This window comes from Typopeltis vanoorti, chromosome 7 (genome assembly GCF_054136105.1).
Source record: "Typopeltis vanoorti isolate ZY-2024b chromosome 7, IOZ_Tvanoo_1.0, whole genome shotgun sequence".
Taxonomy (NCBI): Eukaryota; Metazoa; Arthropoda; class Arachnida; order Uropygi; family Thelyphonidae; genus Typopeltis; species Typopeltis vanoorti.
Genome location: NC_143555.1, coordinates 44,406,441 through 44,426,358, shown reverse-complemented (window position 1 = coordinate 44,426,358; position 19,918 = coordinate 44,406,441). Strand labels below are relative to the sequence as shown.

At 35.1% G+C, this 19,918-nt stretch overlaps 1 protein-coding gene across 2 annotated transcripts in view; it reads right to left on the bottom strand.

Moving 5' to 3' along the window:
- RNaseX25 (Ribonuclease X25) overlaps positions 1-19,918 on the bottom strand; it is a 166,785-nt gene that overhangs the window by 36,925 nt on the left and 109,942 nt on the right. For both annotated transcript variants that reach the window (XM_090395238.1, XM_090395239.1), the window contains exons 6-7: positions 13,319-13,432; positions 235-283 (exon numbers count right to left, since the gene is read on the bottom strand). In XM_090395238.1, coding sequence (XP_090251364.1) covers positions 235-283; positions 13,319-13,432 — 163 coding nt within the window. The remainder of the gene's footprint in view (positions 1-234; positions 284-13,318; positions 13,433-19,918) is intronic.

Genomic DNA, 19,918 nt, shown 5'->3' with positions numbered 1-19,918 from the left:
CTAATTCAAGCCATACCCCCCCCCCCCTTTTTTTTTTTCATGATACAGCATTTCTTGTATTAGCATACAAAATCAAAGTACTGTTTCAAGTCAAGGTAATAAATTGCACAAACCTAACACATTTTTTGATATTAAAACCTGTTTTTAAAAGATATTTCCAGTTTTGAGTTATGGTAGAACAAAAGCATGTATTTTTTTTATCATTTAACAAAAACAAAAAAAAAAAATACTTACTGAATAAACTTGATCATTGGTTGGTACAATTTCTGCTTCTTTCAGCATGCTGATAAGAAAAGCATAGACTGAGTAAAGATTCAATTCAGTTGCATTTTTTTCATTGCAGTATTTCTAATATTCTGTCAAAGAATAAACCAAGAATTTATCTACTTTATTAGTAAACGAGTATTTAGGCTTAGGTGCTGGTTTATGTTCATGTTGTAATTGAATGGAATAACTTATAGCACAAAGGGAAATAATTAAACAACAGGTTTAATCAATTTCAATATTTCATCTCAGTCACAGAGATATCATCAGGCATACAATGCTAAAATTGTAAAAAAAAAAAAAACAACACAAGAAACAATAAGTGGAAGAAATTAGATAGAATAAATAAAGACTGAAGTCCTATGAGAGACATCCTCTATGGGTGCAGTTGACTAGCTTTAGATGTTGGGCAGAGGCCTAAGAATGTTCCTCAAATTTTGAGAAGTTTAATACAGTCATGTTTATTAAGATTATGTCAGTTTTTTTTACTTCTGCTGCACTGCAGATTCTTCAAGTTTGTATTTGCTGTGATGGAGCATGGTGATTTTCTTCCATCTGATTCTTTGTAAGGTATCCACAAGGCATTGTCTAATAGACTTGATTGACCACAGTTGTGGCAGTGGATGTATTTTTTGTGTTATTCTTCTAGGCAGATGTTAGCAGATCTCCCAGTCTGACCATAATATGATAATTTGCAAGAACAAGGAACCCTGGAAACACTATGAAGTTCTCAGCTAGTCAAGTGCACTCATAAAGAACAATATGAACAAGTTACTCAGACATGATCTTCCCTTAACCCTGCAGAGGTCATGAGCGAAAAAATTGCAGCGTAGGTCGTGTGTATCTGAGAGATACATTCATTACTAGTATGTGCTAAAATGCGATAAAATTTAAAAAAAAAAACGAAAAAAGAACACCGCAAATATAATACATAATGGTTTATTTATTTTCGATTACAATCTAGAAATTATTGAACAAAGAAACAGAAAAAAACATTAACTAAACCAATACTTTAGAAATTCAACATTTGATGCACTATCCAATCGATATATTTTTCCAGCCATTTTCACCAGTAAATAAATAAATAAAAAAACTATACTGACATCGGAGGTCGTGGTATCTCTCAGGTATAATTTACTATGAAATATCACACACGTGTTAAACCAAAACTGATCGCATAAAGTGTGGAATATTACTCATATTCCACAGTAGCTGCATATAGACATGTGCAGCTACTCATGACTTCCAAGCTATACACTGGATATGCGTAAGAATATTTATATTAAACAATTTGTTTTTATCTGTCAGATCAGCTGCAAAACCCATGCTGTTCTTTGCCAAGTATAGATTCTCTGTCAACCAATTTCTATATGTGAGCTCTTACCAACTTTTCCAAAATCTTCACCACCACTTCCAAGTTACTGACAGGTCAATTAGACATGTCTTCGCACCACCCTTGTGTAATGTGATCATCATACATTCTTTCCATTCCTGTAGAATCTTTCCTGTTCTGATTATACAGCCAGATCAAAGGAACACCCAGTTCAGCACTGATATTCCATCAGTGCCAAATTCATATTCACTTTATGCAATAGCTATAGTACTATCTTATCATACACTTGAGTTCCTTCCTTCAGTTTATAGGTAGTATCAAGCTCTGTATTGCATACACCAGGCTGAGCTTTTAGCAAAATTGACACTCATTAGCTGAACAATCTCCTCTGCATCTGCCACCCACATAACATCTGCATCCAGTAGAGTTATTCTTTCGTGCTCATTCTTTCTTTTGCATGCAGCATAACTTTCATATTCTTTTGGGTTGTCTTTAGCTTCAGGCCAGTTTATAGAAGATATGTATAACTCTTCTAACCTGTGCTTTATAATTTTCATAACTATTTACATAACATTTTTATACATATAGTATTCCTTGCACATTATTTTCTTAAGAATCTCTTGTTTAATAAGATTGCACATCCATTTCACTCCTTCCCTATTTATTCTTAAAACTCTAGGAGCATATTCCAATACTGCAACACTTTTTTTTTTTTTTAAATGATTCCCATGCACTGTCACAATATTCTTGTCATCTAGCAAACAATACCATGGGACAGAATATAGCATACTCCTCAGCTGGTCATATGTTGATTAGATTTTAAACGTATAGATATGAACACAAATTGATAAGAAAATAACTATTTATTAACTTAAATGCCAATATTTCGCTGGTATTACATCCAGCATCTTCAGAGCACACAAACACAGTTTGTTACATTAGCAAGACAACCACAATACGGTGTAACAGTGGGACTAGTAAAACAGATAAGGTACCTGAGGCAAATAAGGCCCACCTTATTTAAAATTTGAATTAGTTAGACAATTGTTTAGATTAATTGAAACAACAGTGTTCATATTAAAGTTTGTATTATCACTAATTAAAAAAAACAAATAAGAACAATTCTTGCAGTAATTTATATTTTAACCAAGTCTTTAAAAAACATCTTGTGTGGGCCTTATTAAACCATGGTAGTTTAATAAAGCCCTTGAACAAACTTAAATATTTAAAAAAGAATATAATAATTATTAGCTTAACACGTTCGCTGCCACGCTACTTTGGCATGGTCTGTTCCCCTACGCCGAGCAGTTTTACTTCTTCAAGGTCAGTACGATAATCTCGTTACCGGAGGTAAACGTCCTACGAGTATACTCGTAGTTGGCTTGTACAGAGCATATATGGTCTATGAGAATACACACTTTTGATGCTAGCCCCACAAGCCAAGCATTTTCACTTCTTCAAGGTCACTACAATAATCTCGTTCCCGGCGGTAAGCGTCATACGAGTATACTCGTAGCTGGCTTGTGAAGCAGGTTTACCCACTACGAGTATACTCGTAGTTGGCAGCGAACGTGTTAAGAAACAGTCATAAGGGCATACAAATCCACCACACTCTTCTTTGGTGAGACCAACACACTTTTCATGGTACCATTTAAGACACCGTGTGCATTGCCTCATATCAGCAACCTTTTCTTCTCTGCATCCATGGCAATACCCAATACCACCCCTCTTTTGACATTCTGTTTGTTCCTTTTTTTTTTTTTTTTTGGTTCTTCCTGTTTTTAGTGGCAGCCTTCTCTTTCTTACTATCCTTTTCTTTGAAAAGATCTTTGGTCACTCTCCAGTCCTTATTTAATGCTTTTTTTCATGGTGTTGCCTTTACAACTGCATAATTTGGCGTTGGCATTAACTCCTGAAATGATGACTTCAAAGAGTTCTTTGTTTTTAGATTTGCCAATGGAATATCATCAGAGTTATCTGAATCACAAGATCGAGAATTAGGACATGTTCTTACAGGTACTGTTATTGATGCGGCCTCTTCTGCTGTTTGTTCCCATCTTGACACTGGCTCAATAGTATCATTGTCGGAATCCAAAGATGTTGAGAAGTAGAGTTGAAGTGGACGATGTTGATGTCTTGGCTGAGAAACACAAGACTTGGGCTCGGTGTTAGAAGAATTGGAGTCGTAGATAATTGGACGTCTGCTAACATTCAACCCAGAAGTTTAATAAGGCCCATCAACAAATTTACTGGGCCTTATTAACCGCTGCGAACTAGATTAGATCACATCTATTTCACGTGAAATATGAATTCAAATCAATTAAAACATTTTTTATCATAAAACTGAATGTTAAAAGAACAATTTAAATATAAAAACAATGAGAAGAGAACAATATTTTTTAATTAAAACTTACGAATTATTGTGATGTAATATTATTAAATGGGAAGACACAACCACCTCCCACAAAGGTCTAGGTCAAAATGACACAATACAGTCGCTAGACAATATGGCATCACTGATTTGCCACTGCTTATTGCTTCCTCTCTGTGTGTGTAAGAAACTAAACTGGAGCACTTACCGTAAATGTGATTTTTTTTTAAACGGGCTTTATTAGTTGTTGAGCCTTATTTGCCTCAGGTAACTATTAATTTGGTCTTAGGGTGACTGTCTCCCAAATCTACCAAAGATTTGAGAGACAGTCATCCTAAGACGAAATATGTTTTTTTTCTCTCTCTCTCTCTCTCTTTTTTTTTTTTTTTTTTTTTTTTTTTAAATTTAGATGGTGCCTAATTAGGACTTCAGTCTTTGTGTTGCACGTTGCAATTACTCATACTACGGTTGTCTCACTAATGTAACAAACTGTTTGTGTGCTCTGAAGATGAAGGTTGATGTAATACCAACAAAATATTAGCATTCAAGTTAATAAATAGTTTTTTCCTTATCAATCTGTGTTCGCATCTATACCATTAAAATCTAATCAACATGTGCGACGAACACAAACCTTCTCACATAGTTAGCTGGTCATAATTTCCTGCTTTTAAGTATTAACATAAAAGGTCATTACATTTAGACAGCTCCCAAGTCAATACTGCATGATCACTCTCACCAAATGAAGACAAAGTAGCGATGTTTTTTTAATGAAATCCCCTCTGAAACTATAATGAGGTCTAATACTCTCTGACCCTGAGTTCACATGCTACTTAAGGAAACTGCAGACCACAGAACAGTCTACAACTTTGTCGTTTTGCAACTGCTCAATAAATTCAGCTTCATTCTTTTTATGAGATTTCACTGCTACCCAATCAATGTTTGGATAATTAAAGTCACCAATGATGATTCATCATTTAGTACCTATTAGGTTGATTTCATGATGCATTTCATTGTCACTAGTAGTTGATCCGCTAGATCTGTTGGAACACCTCATCATGTATTTGATCTTGTTAGACTCCACCTCACACCATATAGTTTCACACTCGCTGCTACTAATATTGTAATCATAGCTTTCTACATAACTGACTGAAATCATCCAATATCATTAGCATCACCCTCCTCCTCTCTCATCTTATACTTCCTAAAAATACTGTACCCTTTACACTCAATACCAGTTAGTACATCTGCTTCTGAGAGCCAAGTCTCACTAATGCCAATAATTTGAGGCCACGAAACTTGATTCTTATGGCATTTGTGTGCCAACATAAATCACCTACATGCTTTTTTTAATATACTCTCATCTATAATTTGCACAATCCAGATGGACAACTTTCAGATTCCTGCTGATATCTAATAGTTCACTTATACATTCAGTCTGGACTTAATAAATCCTAACTGATTTTTATCATAACCACCTACATCATTAATATATATTAAAGATGCCAAGAAATTATATACTTCCTTGGTTTTTATCTTTTACCCAAGGGAAGGGCCACTAAACAGACCTTTATTGAGGTCTCATGAGTGGGAGCCAGATGCATTAGAAATGCTAAGGCTGAAGTCACATATCATGTAGAAATAGCTAAAAAGTGCTAGACCTTATTAATAAAAATCTCTGGATGAGAGAAAGACCTTGGTTCTACTAATACATGAAAGATGCCAACAAATTACATACTTGGTTTTAATCCTTTACCTAAGGAAGAAAAAGCAATGATTTGCACATGAAATATATTCACGTCTGAGCTACTTGTATATAGAGGCTAATGACTTCAACCTTGACATCTCTCCTGGGTCTGGCTCTCACTGATTAGATCTAAATAAAGGTCAAAACCAGTCTAGGTAGTGGCACTTCTCATTATGCACAGCATTTTATATGTCTGAAAGGGTTTGTGCTTTTGCATTATGGGATACATACTAAGACAAGTGATGTGAAGTCTTAGCCTTTATATACAAGTAGCTCAGACGTGAATATATTTCATGTGCAAAACATTGTTTTTGCTTCCTTGGGTAAAGGATTAAAACCAAGTATATAATTTCTTGGCATCTTTAATGTATAGTAGACCCAAGGTAAAAAAAACTTCCAGTAACATTAATATACTCATGGAAAGGCTTAGACATTGGTAATGCATTTTTACTAAATAGCTTAAGGAAATTACAACGTATACTACGATATACATTAAAATAAATTTTAATACACTTCCAATATTTCGGCAACGTCACATTGCCATTTTCACAGGAACTTAAAAACAAGCCACGTGCACGTGTCTTGTTTTTAAGACACGTGTTTTCTCCTAAAAGTCCTGATGCCCCTAGCAGGCAATATTGGTATTCTTGGGCGATTGGGCTGAAGGCCTTCTGATGTAGGTTTCCCAAATTTGGGGCAGTCTCATGCAACCAAATTTGTTGAGGTTTGGATTGTTTCTTAGGGCTGAGGCTGATTCCATGAAAAGCCTTTTGTATTTGAATTTACTACGGTGTATTATCGTGGCTTTCTTCCACTGTATTCTATGGCAGGTATCCAGCGCATGGTCTGCAAGACCAGAGTGGTTGTACTGGTGAAACCAGATGTCGTCCTCTGTGTTCCGAAATTCTGATATTAGCTGTCCTGCCTGTTTGGCCAAAGTAGGACAGCTTACAGCTGCAAGAGACCTGGTATACACCAGGTCGGTCTAGGGGGTGGGGTTTTTAGTAGAGCGGATAAGGGATGCCAATTTTTTATATGGTCTGTAACAAGAAGTTAAGTCATGTTTTTTTAGGATTTTTGTAATTTTTTCCGAGGTGTCTCGGATATAGGGTATGGTGATGGATTTAGAATAATCCTTGTTGTGAGGGGAGGGGGGGGGGTGTACTTGTTTCAATATTTTTTGGATTTTTTGGAGGGGAGGGGGTAGCCATTGACTGAGAAAGTCACAACAAGGATTACTCTAAATCCATCACCATACGCTATATCTGAGGCACCTTGGAAAAAATTACAAAAATCCTAAAAAAAAATGACTTAACTTCTTGTTACAAACCATATAAAAAAATTGGCATCCCTTATCTGCTCTACTAAAGACCAACCCCCCCCCCCCCCCACAGACCTACCTGGTGTATACCAGGTCCCTTGCAGCTGTACACTGTCCTACTTTGGCCAACAGGCAGGACGGCTAATATCAGAATTTCAGAACACAAGAACTACATCTGGTTTCACCAGTACAGCCACTCTGGTCTTACAGACCATGCCCTGGATACCCACCATAGAATACGGTGGAAGAAAGCCACAATAATACACCGTAGTAAATTCAAATACGAAAGGCTTTTCATGGAATCAGCCTCAACCCTAAGAAACAATCCAAACCTCAACAAATTTAGTTGAATGAGACTGCCCCAAATTTGGGAAACCTACATCAGAAGGCCTTCAGCCCAATCGCCCAAGAATACCAACATTGCCCACTAGGGTGCACCATCAAGACTTTTAGGAGAAAGAATAGCTTCCTGCTTCGTCCTCATTTACTGTTTGTTGTGCTTGCGTGCACGTGTCTTGTTTTTAAGTTCCTGTGAAAATAGCAACGTGACGTTGCCGAAATATTGGAAGTGTATTAAAATTTATTTTAATGTATATCCTAGTATACGTTGTAATTTTCTTAAGCTATTTAGTAAAAAAAAAAAAAAAAAATATATATATATATATCATTAATATAGTTGCATAACTTCTGATATCAAACCACAATATGAGTGCAAGCCATCCCTTATATATATATATATATATATATCATTAATATAGTTGCATAATTTCTGATATCAAACACAATATGAGTGCAAGCCATCCCTTATATATATAAATCTCTTACTTTAAATTCACTATACACATCCAAAAACTTGCAACCACATTGCTTACATGGCCTATGCACGAAAGTTGCCATCATAGTCCTTAGTTCTGCATTATCTTATCCAGGTAATATACTAACTATTTTTACTTTCTCACTCTTTGCTCTTATTTCTTGCCTTTCATATCCTCTCATACTGTTTGATGTACTTGCCATTTATCAGACATCTGTTAACACCAGAACTAGCATTTTTTTTATGATTTTCAATTACATTTGTTAAATTTTAAGATTTAGCACTTGGAAAATCTTGAGGTAGTAACATGATCATCAATCACGTTTTAATAACTGAATCTCTATACCATATAATATCCTTTTTTTTTATAATGGACTTTATCTACCTAGTTGTCATATAACAGTATTGTACTTGATTTAGTTGTTGAAAGTTTTTCCACTTGGTTATGCTATAAATTAAAGATACCAAGATATTACAGACTTGATTTAATTCTTTATCTAAGTGTAAGCAAACAAAGTTTGCACCTGAATTATCTTCAGGACTGGGGGCACTTGGATAAAGGATTAAACCAAGTATATAATTTCTTGGTGTCTTTAATTTATTGTACTTGATTCAGTGATTTTATTTCTTGTTTTGTTGTTTAACCTTCATATCTTTCTAATGCCTTCTCAACACTTTTCAACTTTTTCCAATTCCCTTGTCATTCATCTAATAATTTGTTTTACTCTAGGTATTTCCAAAGTTAATTCATGCTCCCAAAATAGTATGATTCATTTCACTGAGAGAAGTTTCATTGTTTAATATTGCAGTATTCCAAAATATATCAAATACTATAAATACATGAAAATCAGCAGATATTAGAAAAAAACTAATTAAGAAAATGACAAAATAAAACAGAAATAAAATCACTAATTTCACAGGAGAGAGTTAAATAAACCAGCATTTTACTATATAGCAGTAGTTCTCAAATTGTACGGCAAGATATATTCCAATATTTTCACTGAAATTTTATTGAAATGTCTTGCGACAATACAAGACAAAATCTGGCAGCAGGGACCTAACTGACTTGGATATCAGTTATAAAAGATGAATACCCACTGCTAAGTGGTAAAGCTCAGCAAATCTTAATTCCATTTGCAACAACATGAGTATATTTATAGTATTTGCGAAGCTGGGTTTTCAGCAGTCACTGTGATAAAAATCAAGTGGGAACAGGAAATGAGTGTGGCTGTGTCCAGTTTGATTCCAAGATTTGAGAAGATGTGCAGTGAACAACAGGCTCACCTGTCCCACTAATTATGATTTATTTATTTATTCAATGATCATCATCATCAAATTCCTGCCATGTACCCTCAAGGGGTGTACAGGATATGACAGTACTAAATGAAAAAATTACATCATTACTAACTTCCTAGCTACAATTTTCCTCCAAATCAGTCTGTTACTTGTCAAGACTCCAACATTATCAGATCTTATATTTCTATCGTCTAAGGCACTTTGTACCATATCAATCCACCTATATCTTGGTCTTCCTCTGGGTCGTTTTCCTGCCAACCTGGTAGAGAACACTTGTTTTGCTAATCTTTCCTCTCCCATTCTATTTAAGTGACCATACCACCTGAGATTAGCTCTGCTAACGCATTCCTGGATGCTGACAATGTCAAGTTCTTTCCTAATATCCTCATTTTTAATATGATATTGCCATTGATGCCATCTGTTCACGCCTCTAATCTTTCTCAGGACTCTCATATCTGCGGTCTCTAGTCTTTGGTCAAGTGTTTTACTTCTGACCCAGCTCTCAGATCCATAAGTTAAAATTGGTTTGAACACTGTCTTGTATACAGCTAATTTAGTGTTCCGACTAATTTCTCTCTTATTCCATATGAATTTATTCAATTGACTTCCCACCATACCAGCTTTGCTGATTCTGTTGTCTATTTCTATATTTAATTTACCATATTCAGTAAAAATCGTGCCTAAGTAGCTGAAATGTTTTACTTGTTCCACAGGTTCTCCATTCACAACGATTCTGCCTATTTTAATTGTCTTTGTCTTTTTATTGCTGACCTTCATACCATATCTATTACAACAGCTATTCAATTTAGTCAGAGAATCTTGCAGAAGACTTGTAGCAGATTTATTTAGAAGTATAACATCGTCCGCATAAAGCAAAGAGCTGACATTAACATCTCCAATTTTAATATCAGGTTTAATACCACTTTCCTTCATAACGTGATCCATATAGATAATGAATAACAGAGGGGATAATGTACATCCTTGTCTCACACCAGATTTAACATTAAACCATCTTCCTGTACTTCCTTCAATTCTAACTGCTGACTTACAACTCAAATAAAGACTAAGTATTGCTTGATATAATGCCCCATTGACACCATATAACTGCAACGTATTGAATAGCTTCTCTCTTGGCACCTTATCATATGCCTTTTCCAAATCGACAAAGCTTAAATACAGATCTTTGTTATGTTCCCATGCTTTCTCGACTATTTGTCGTAAAATGAAGATCTGATCCTGACAGCCTCTATTTGGCCTGAATCCAGCTTGTTCTTCACCAAGCTTTTCTTCCACAATTCTTCTCAACCGTTTCTCAAGTATACTTGCATAGATCTTGCCAGGAACACTCAGTAGGGAAATACCTCTGTAATTCTCACATTCAGTTTTATTTCCCTTTTTATATATGGGTACTATGAGAGCTCTACTCCAATCAGCGGGAATTCGTCCCTCTGTCCAGGCTTTCTGAACTATGCAGTGCAGCCACTGTAAGACTTTTATACCACCATACTTCATTTCTGGTCGAATATCATCTACTCCTGCTGCCTTTCCACATTTGAAGCCTTTGATGGCTTTTTCTACTTCAATATTGATATGTATTCCTGACTGCATGCCTGGTCAGTGTTTTTTTTTTTTATCACTGTGCTGATAAAAAATCACTGCTTGTTTTATTTAGCAGTTTTTCAAAGTAATTACTCCATACTTCAAGGATAATCTTTTCTTAGGGAATGTGGCTGGTCTTTGGTGGAGTGGACAAGGGATGCCAATTTATATGGTCTGTAAGTGTAAGTCTTTGCAAGTTTGTATTTTTGTTGGAATACAAACTGGAGAGCAGGTATGTTACCTAATGGCTAATCAGACCAACAATTCTGTTGAATGAGTATCATCTACTCCAGCTACGTTTTCATGTTTCAGGTGTCTGATGGCATTTTCTACCTGAGTATCAATATGTATTTCTCCTGATTGTATTCTTCTTGAATAATTTCAAATCCTTTTGTTCTGTCAATGTCTATTTCATGTAACAATTTTTCAAAGTAATTAATCCTGACATCCAGGATATCTTTATCCTCAGTTTTTATATCGCTCATTTCTAGTTCCCTTTACAGCACTCTTGCCTGTATTCCTAAAATCCCCCCCCCCAACAGCTTCCATAACATTTTACAACCATTCTATTATTTACCTTCTAAATTCTTACCAAAATCTTCCCATGACTTGTTTAGCTACTTTCACATAATTTCTTAATATTCTCTCTCTCTCTCTCTGCTAGTTTGCTTGTAGGAAATTTTGATATGCTTTCTTTTTCCAGGATCTCCTCTAACTTTAAGTCCACTATGGAGTTCAAACTTTTCTATCCTTTAAACAACTTTGCTAGTTTAAATGCCTGGTTGAATCAATCAGCATTTTCTTTAGAGTTTCTGCTGAGACTAAGTTTCACAAATATTCCAATATCCCAGAAAGATGCTCAGCTACAATTATTTTTAAAACTTTTTTAAATTTTTAATTTTCAGTATATTATTTTGCTCATAATTAAATTATCACTTCCATTTGATGTCCCCATACTCTTATTACTATCCGCAATACCAGTCAAGAAAACTTTTCTCATGTCTTCTGTCCATGTGGTTTGTGTGCATCTTTATATAGGAAAATGGTATTGGTGATGACAAGTAATTATATGTCCTGAGCAGAAATTTCTCAGGTGAAACGTCTGCCTTCTCTAATGACTCAAAAAATTCCTCCATTTTTTGTTTAGTAGAATCTTCTGTGGGATTATAGGCACAAATAAATCTTGTCCAATTTCCCATTTTCAAGTTTGCCCACATCACTGAATGCTATAGACACTACTTCCTTTCCCAAATATGAGTTAACAGAACTTGCCTGTTTTGTCTTCTTCATCTCAGTATCACCAATTATGTTGACATACTACATTTCTAATTCTTCTGCTAGGTTCCACTTATGTTTTGATTCCCATCTTCATTTCTGCTGATGTTGAAAAAGTTTGAATTTGCTCTAATTACTGACTTTTCAATCTTCACCCGGGTTCCTGTACAAAAACAGTGGGTGTCTCGTTTGACTCAGTCTGCATGACACTGTATCACATACACATATTTTACACACACATTTTTATTCTCCACAGAATAAAATTTGAAAATTAAATTACAAGTTGCTAGTCTATCTTCATTCATTTAATATTTAGGTAAATATCTACTAACAGTATGCAAGCAGGTGAGAATTGGACTTGAAGTCATAAGATTGGTTTCTTTTCTTCATATTCCTTAATCTATCTACCAACCGTGGGAGATGAAATAGTGAGATCAAATTGCATTTCTTATCCATGTTATTTAATAGGTGTTACAGAATTGTATCCAGATTTTGCTGGATGTCTATAGACGTCATGGCTGGTTGGGGTGTGTTGAAGGCTATGAGGAGGAAATTTCCATAGCATTTAAGGGTATATAAGGATGGTACTTTAGGCACAAATAACTTTCAATGTCCAATTTCTCCATTTTGAAATGGTATCACTCTTCTTGAAATTTATCTGTGTTTAGCAATGAAAAACAGCTATTCCTTCCTTTCCCTATATAACATCTTGTATTCATTAATTCACAGTCCCATCTGTTTTAGTCTTTGTCTGGTAATTTAACTCATGTTGATGAGGTGCTCTCTAATTCTGACAGTTTGATTTCTTTTCCCCTGATACTTCTTATGGTTCTATCATTAGATGTGATGCGGAGTTTGTGCCGGTAACTAACTTTTCACTGTTCCAAAAATTGTGCCCATCCTTGTTCTTTCAGTATCTAGGTGGATACTGACAGAAAAAAGGTGCATCATGTGAAGGTGAGGATTGGTCAATGTCAGAAGCTTCAAGTCATTTGGCCACATTCCTTGAAGGATCTCTTCCCAGTTGTCTAGATTTTACCCTTAAGCAGCATATGAATAAAGAAATGAACTAAAAATATTTTAAAATATAGCATGCAATAATAGTTAGAAATCAATTTTGGGTAGCACATACATGAAAAGTGATTAAGAATATCTCTTTAAAGGGATGACAATTTGATACAGATCTGATCTTGAAAAATCCTCTAGTGACACACCATTAATAGTAAAAATTATACTGTTTATAGTAATATCGCATTCTGTTTTGATATTGCATTAAACTAGAAATAATGAAAATTCCTTACTTATATATATTGAACTGATCATGAAGCTGTATACTTGTATTGAAATATTTTATTTCACTATTCAGAGCACTCTCACTAGCTGCACACGTTCCATGTTTCCTCCATTCATGTTTCCTGGTTAAAAAAAAGTAAACATAAACAAGCTTTATATTGCAGCCATGATCTGATTTTTCTCAATTATTGAATTTTCACTTGCAAAACACTGTCCTTGTGTGTGTGTGTGTGTGTGTGTGTGTAGTTGCTGGAAGAAGAAATTATATATAAAATTTATTTTCCAAGAAAAAAAAATGTTATTTTCAAAATGGTTTATGATAAAATAGCATTTGATGTTGGAGAAAGAAATTATATATTTTTATACTCACAATTGAGGGTGGTCTGAAAAGTTCTTGGCCTAACAATGAAAAAAAAAACGAATTTATAATTTCAAAATTTTTATTTTTCAACATAATCTCTCGTAAGACTAATACATTTATTTCAGAGATGCTCCAGTGCTATTATCCTGCCCCTGTAATTGTTCTCAGTAAGATCTGCAAAATACCCCTCTACAGCAGCAATCACCTCTTGATTCAAAGAAAAACGCTGACCAAAGAGGAAGAGTTTTAGTTTTGGGATAGAAGTCAGAGGGAGCCAAATCTAGGGAATAGGGTGGATGTTCCAACAATTCATAGTGCAGATCCCTTAATTTTTCCATTGCCAAAACACCTTTGTGGGCAGGTGCATTGTCCTGATGAAAGATGATTTTTTTCTTCTGCAAACCGGGTCTTTTCTCAAATTTTTTGGTCTAGTCTGGTTAAAGGATCGGAATAATATTCCCCAGTTATTGTTTTACCCTTTTCAAGATAATAAACAAAATGCCTTTATCATCCCAAACCACCGATGCCATGACCTTCAATGCTGATGGAACCAACTTTGTTTTCTTTGGCATTGAACAATCAGCTTCTATCCACTATTTTGACTGCTGTTTGGATTCTGGTGTGTAATGGTGAATCCAAGTTTCATCCATAGTAATAAATCAACACAAAAAATAAGTTTTATTCTTGTTAAAATGCTCCAAACACGGTTCAGAGATTTCATGCGGGTGCATTTTTGACCTTTGTGAGCAAGCACGTCACCCATCTTGTGCAAAGCTTTTTTATTTGCAATTATTCATGCAAAATATATCCGACACGTTCTTTTGAAATGCCTATAGTCTCAGCAATTTCATGCATTTTGACTGACCGGTTATCCAATACCATATCATCCACTTGATCAATGATTTCTGGTGTTGTTACACTTTTTTGGACGTCCTTCATGTGGATCATTTTCAAGGCTGGTACAGCCATGTTTAAACTCGGCAGCCCATTTCTTAATTATCGAAAACAAAAGAGAATAGTGCCCATAAACTTTTATGAACTTCGAATGAATTTCTTTTGGCATTAAACCTTCTTTTACCAAGAATTTTATAACTGCACGATACTCAATTTTATCCATTTCAAGGGACAGCTGTATAAAACAAACTACTTGATAGAATGACTTGCAATTTCATATAGATACTTATGACAGATGAACCAACTTAGAAAAAAAAATCTTGCCATCAACCCCCACTCCCATTGCTATCAACTGTAACAGAAATTTCTTTAAAATGAAATTGCTTTATTAATGTGAGAATGTCTTTATTTCTAAATATGTAAAGTTTGGACATTGACACTGAAGGGACATAATAATATATTCACCCAACTGAAAATGTTATAAAAATGGTAGAGTTAAGCTCTATGGCTCTGCAGTGAGAAGTATAATATCTGTAACACAGATATAATAATTTTCAGCTTGTCATCTAATATGATTTACTGCTATTCTAGAAGCTTAAACATCCTCAGATCGTGATGATTCAGATTATTTTATCCATCTTCCACGAGACAAAGCCCAAATAATATGTATACAATTAGCAGGATCTTTTTTTTTCACATAAGGAAAAAAAAAATAGTGATAACTTAATGATGCACTTCAATGCATATTTATTTTGGCATCTCTGCAGAACTGATTTACAAAAAATCTATCAGGGAAAATACTCACACAATATAATTTTTTTTCTCCCCTGCATGACAATATTTTTACACCATTATGATAACAAATCTATTATGATGACAAACTCATGAAGGTGGTTATTAAATATCACTCTTGAGCTTCATGATTTGGTTGCTACAGTTTACTGAAATAAGGCTATTCGTAGGCAAGCCTCCTAGTTTGAAACTTATTATTACATCTTTAAAAATAATATGTAATTTGGAAAGGAATACATTTGTTCAAAAGATTCATATGAAAAGAGATAATACTGTCAGATGTTGAAAAGCACAACTGGCAGCTTTTGGTTTTTTTCAATATTAAAAATTTTTTAACAAGTGCATCCCTGTTACCTTACAAAATCATATTTCATGGTCATGCTATTTTCTATAATAATAGATTTTAATCTCCTGGTTCATATTCAAGGCTGTCATGGGATGGTCTCTGGGGATTCTTTGAAACTGTCTCATAATAAGTGTTATAAATGGAACACCAGTGGTTTCCAGACCTTGAGACCTTTCATAAATGAATAAGTTCAATCCTATCAATGGTTGCATGACATTGCTAAGATTTCAACATATGATCCCCTTCTCATATGTAGAGTTCCTGACAATATATTCTTTGTACACTTGGATGTTTTTCAATTAGGCTTGTGTATTGTGGAGATCTCACTAACTGCTGTTTCATAATCAGCTTAAAGGTAGTAGCTTTGTATAGATGTGGTTCTAAGTACAAGGTGATCTTTGCAATATTCCTCTTTAACAATCAACAAATAAGCATGAAAATTATTAACCAACAATCATATGTACTGGTATTTTTAGGAAGGAGATGAAAATGCTGTTGATATAATAATTATAAAGAAAGCGATCCCTGAGGTCCTACACTGCTCTACCTAGTGCATGTTTGACTGCATCCTTGGGCTGATAATCTGAAAAGGAACATTTCCAAGATGTGAAATTTGGACGTATTTTTATAGCATCAAATTTAATGGGGTTAAAATAATCCTGTTCTTTTTTTGTATTTATTTCTGTGCAACAATGTGGCCTTTGAGTGGGATGGTCTTCAAGTTCCTGGCAGACATCAGGCAAATCTAGGAATTATAAGTGATCTTTAGGAAAGCAAAGAGATGATGCCAATTTTTGTGTGGCCACCAGATAAAAAAAAAAGTTTTTTTTTTTTAATATGGTTCCTGCTCATGAAAGGTTAACTGCAAACCTATAGTACATTTGTACCATGGATGGGCTAAGGATTTTTTAAAAAATTTTTTTTTATAAATTTTCATGTATATTTTTTAATTTTTTATATAATCCAGGGGAATAAATATAAACATCAACAAGACAAAATACATGATCATCAGCAAACATCCAGCCTCATCAATGAAACTGACACTCAATGGGAAAAATATTGATCAAGTGTCAAGATATAAATATCTTGGTTGCTGGCTTAATGAACGGTGGGATCCAGAAATAGATATAAAGACAAGGATTGAAGTTACACGGCAGTCCTTCATGAAAATGAGAACACTATTCTGCAATAAAGACCTAAACATGGAAGTCAGATGCCAAATGCTGAAACGTTACGTGTGGTCTATTCTGCTCTATGGAGTTGAAACATGGACATTGAAGGCGACAACCATCAAGAAAATCGAAGCCTTTGAGATGTGGCTATACAGAAGAATGCTAAAGATATCATGGACAGAAAAAATTACCAATAAAGATGTCTTAAAATCCATTGGCAAAGCTAAACATCTTGTACAAATAATCAAGAAACGAAAAACATATCTTGGACACATGAGCAACAGCAAATACCAACTTCTACAAACTATTTTGGTAGGAAGAATTGATGGCAAAGGAATCTAGAAGAAGAAAAAGAATATCATGGTTTGACAACATCAAGACGTGGACAGGAAAGAGCAGTGCACAACTGCTCAGATTAGCACAAGAGCACAGTTTGTTCGCTGACCTTCGATAGAAGATAGCACAATAAGAAGATATAGTCCAGAAATCCAGCTCTAGAGACCACACTTGGATTTTTACAAGCCACTTCAGGCCTCCAAATAAGTGAGGCAGTGGTCTCACACCAAGCAATGAAATTCATCTCCCACCTACTTTAAGTGGGAGATGAGTTTCAAAATACAGAATAATACAAATATACAAAATGTCATGGATATACAGGATAATGATGAATTCGAGTTCACTAGGTAGTGGAATTTAGGACTTGAGGCATTACTTTGTTTCTTTGCTGCAGCCTTACTCTTGTGCTGCATGCATCTTTACCATATTCCCTGATTATGACAATTTGACTTTGGTGAAATACTGAAAATAATAATTAAATTAATTTAGTTATTATATCATATACAGGGTGATCAAAATTGAAGTATTTCTGGTTTAAGGCCTTGTGGAGTACCACCTAATGATCCAAATGATGCGAAACTTTGCAGGAATACATTGTGCATCATGCGGAAGTGATATCTGATAAAAAAAAAATAGTAACAAAATTCACCACCAGGGGATGCAGTATGATGTACCAAATGTAAATGTAGTAATTTTTCTGTGTGTAAGAATTAGAAAAGTGATGCAAGCATAAATAACACATTTTTATTCAATTTCATTCACAGGCTCTACCATTGAACATAATGTGCAAAGAATGTAGTTTGTAGCATACCAGGAAGGGCTGCACGTTGAACAGCACAGCTGGTCGGACCTGATGTTGCACACATGCTGTCTTTCAGCACTGGCCATTTATCAGGATGATCCCAATAAAACCTGTCTTTAAGAAATCTACAGAATCAGAATTACATGGGGGAATTACATGGATTAAGTGAACGAAGTGGCCATGTAGTGGAAAATGCACAGCTGATCACTCTGTCTTCCATGAAATGTTCTCAAAGAACCTCCTGTACATATCGACCAATGTGAGGGGCCTCATCCTGCAGGAAAATGACAATCCATTCACAGTCACTGCTGTAGCACAACAAAATAGTTTATCATATCGCAATACCACCATCCTTTCAGGAATTTAGGTTAAGTGGCCTGTTCCTGTTTCATTACATCTTTTCCTTGGTCATCCCTGCCTTCTATATCCTCCAACTGGGTGGTATCGGAGTATTTTTTTAGAGTAGTCTTAAAATGTCCATTCTTTCGATATGTTCAATCCACTTCTTTTGGTATTCATATATTTTTCCAATACCGAGTCTATTTTTAGTTCTTTACTTATTTCTGTGCTTTTTTTTTTTTTTGTCCCAGAGAGTATAAGCCTGCTGTCCTTCTCAGGAATTTAATTTCTCGTTTCTATTCATTTTTCTTCTGCAGTTTTTTTATGGTCCATAATTCATTCCTGTACATCAGAGAAGGCCTTGCCAAAACAATACAAACTCTTATTCTTGTATGCTTTTGAACTGGTTAGGTTTGAATCACAATACCTCTCAGTATTGCAATTTAAACTTATGCAATTCAAAGTTATTACTGAGCAAGTTACAGGACCTGACTGGCAAATATCCTCAAACAAAAATGATCCAATGATAAACGAAGTTGTAAACCTGCACCAGACAGTAACTTTGGGTACATGCAAAGGAATTTGTTTGATTGCATGTGGGGTTTTGTGTAGTTCAAACCCTAATTATGGGTATTCACAGCTCTGTTCATGTGAAAGTGAGCATCATCTCCCCACAAAATCATCCACTGCTGCAGTATTCAAATCTACTCGAACAAGGAATGTCAGTCAACTTTCAAAGTCTTGCAGGTGTAACTCCTTTGTCAGGGTTATATCTTGAATGGGTAGAAATGCATAATCTTACGTAGAATTATCCAGACAGTTGTGTAAGGCACATCCATGTATCTTGATATAGCATGTGCCCTGTGGGAACCAATGCTGTTATTTTAGCTCTACAATGGCAGTTGCAACTTCATTCACTTGTGAATGGATTGGTATGTGACTTCTACCAGGTCTTACTCCCAACGAGATAGTGGATCATGTCTTCATTTGTTCAGATGACAAAATTTGCAGAGTGCAGCAACAGTATTGCAATTGTTTAGGTAGCACAGCTTCACAAGCAGAGCATGCTGGGGCAAGGTTAGTGCCATCACTGTGGATGGTATTAACAACCAGAATGAAGGGAAAAATTCCTTGTTCATCTTTTTTAAAGCTTCCTGGCACCTGCCAAGTTGTGTGATATGCAAATTCCATGCATATGGTGCTTAGAATGTCCCCTGATGGTGAATTTTGGATTTTTTTTTCTTCTCTGATATTGCTTTAGCATGATGTATCCCTGCATTTGGATCACTGGATGGTGCTCTACCTTAAACAGAGATCTTTATTTTGTTTATCATCAACTTGTAATAGGAATTGGCTTGATAATGAAATGGTTAGCACAAATGTTGGAACAGGGTAATGAGGAGAGCATGTGGGCATTATCTAAATATGCACTGATTTCCTGTATATGTAACAGCTGCTATTTGTTTTTCTCATCAGAATCTCAATATAACAGTGTGCCATGTTTTAAGCTTTGTGGTAAACTTAAATGTTGTTGAATTCAACTAGACAAAATATCTTCTTACATGC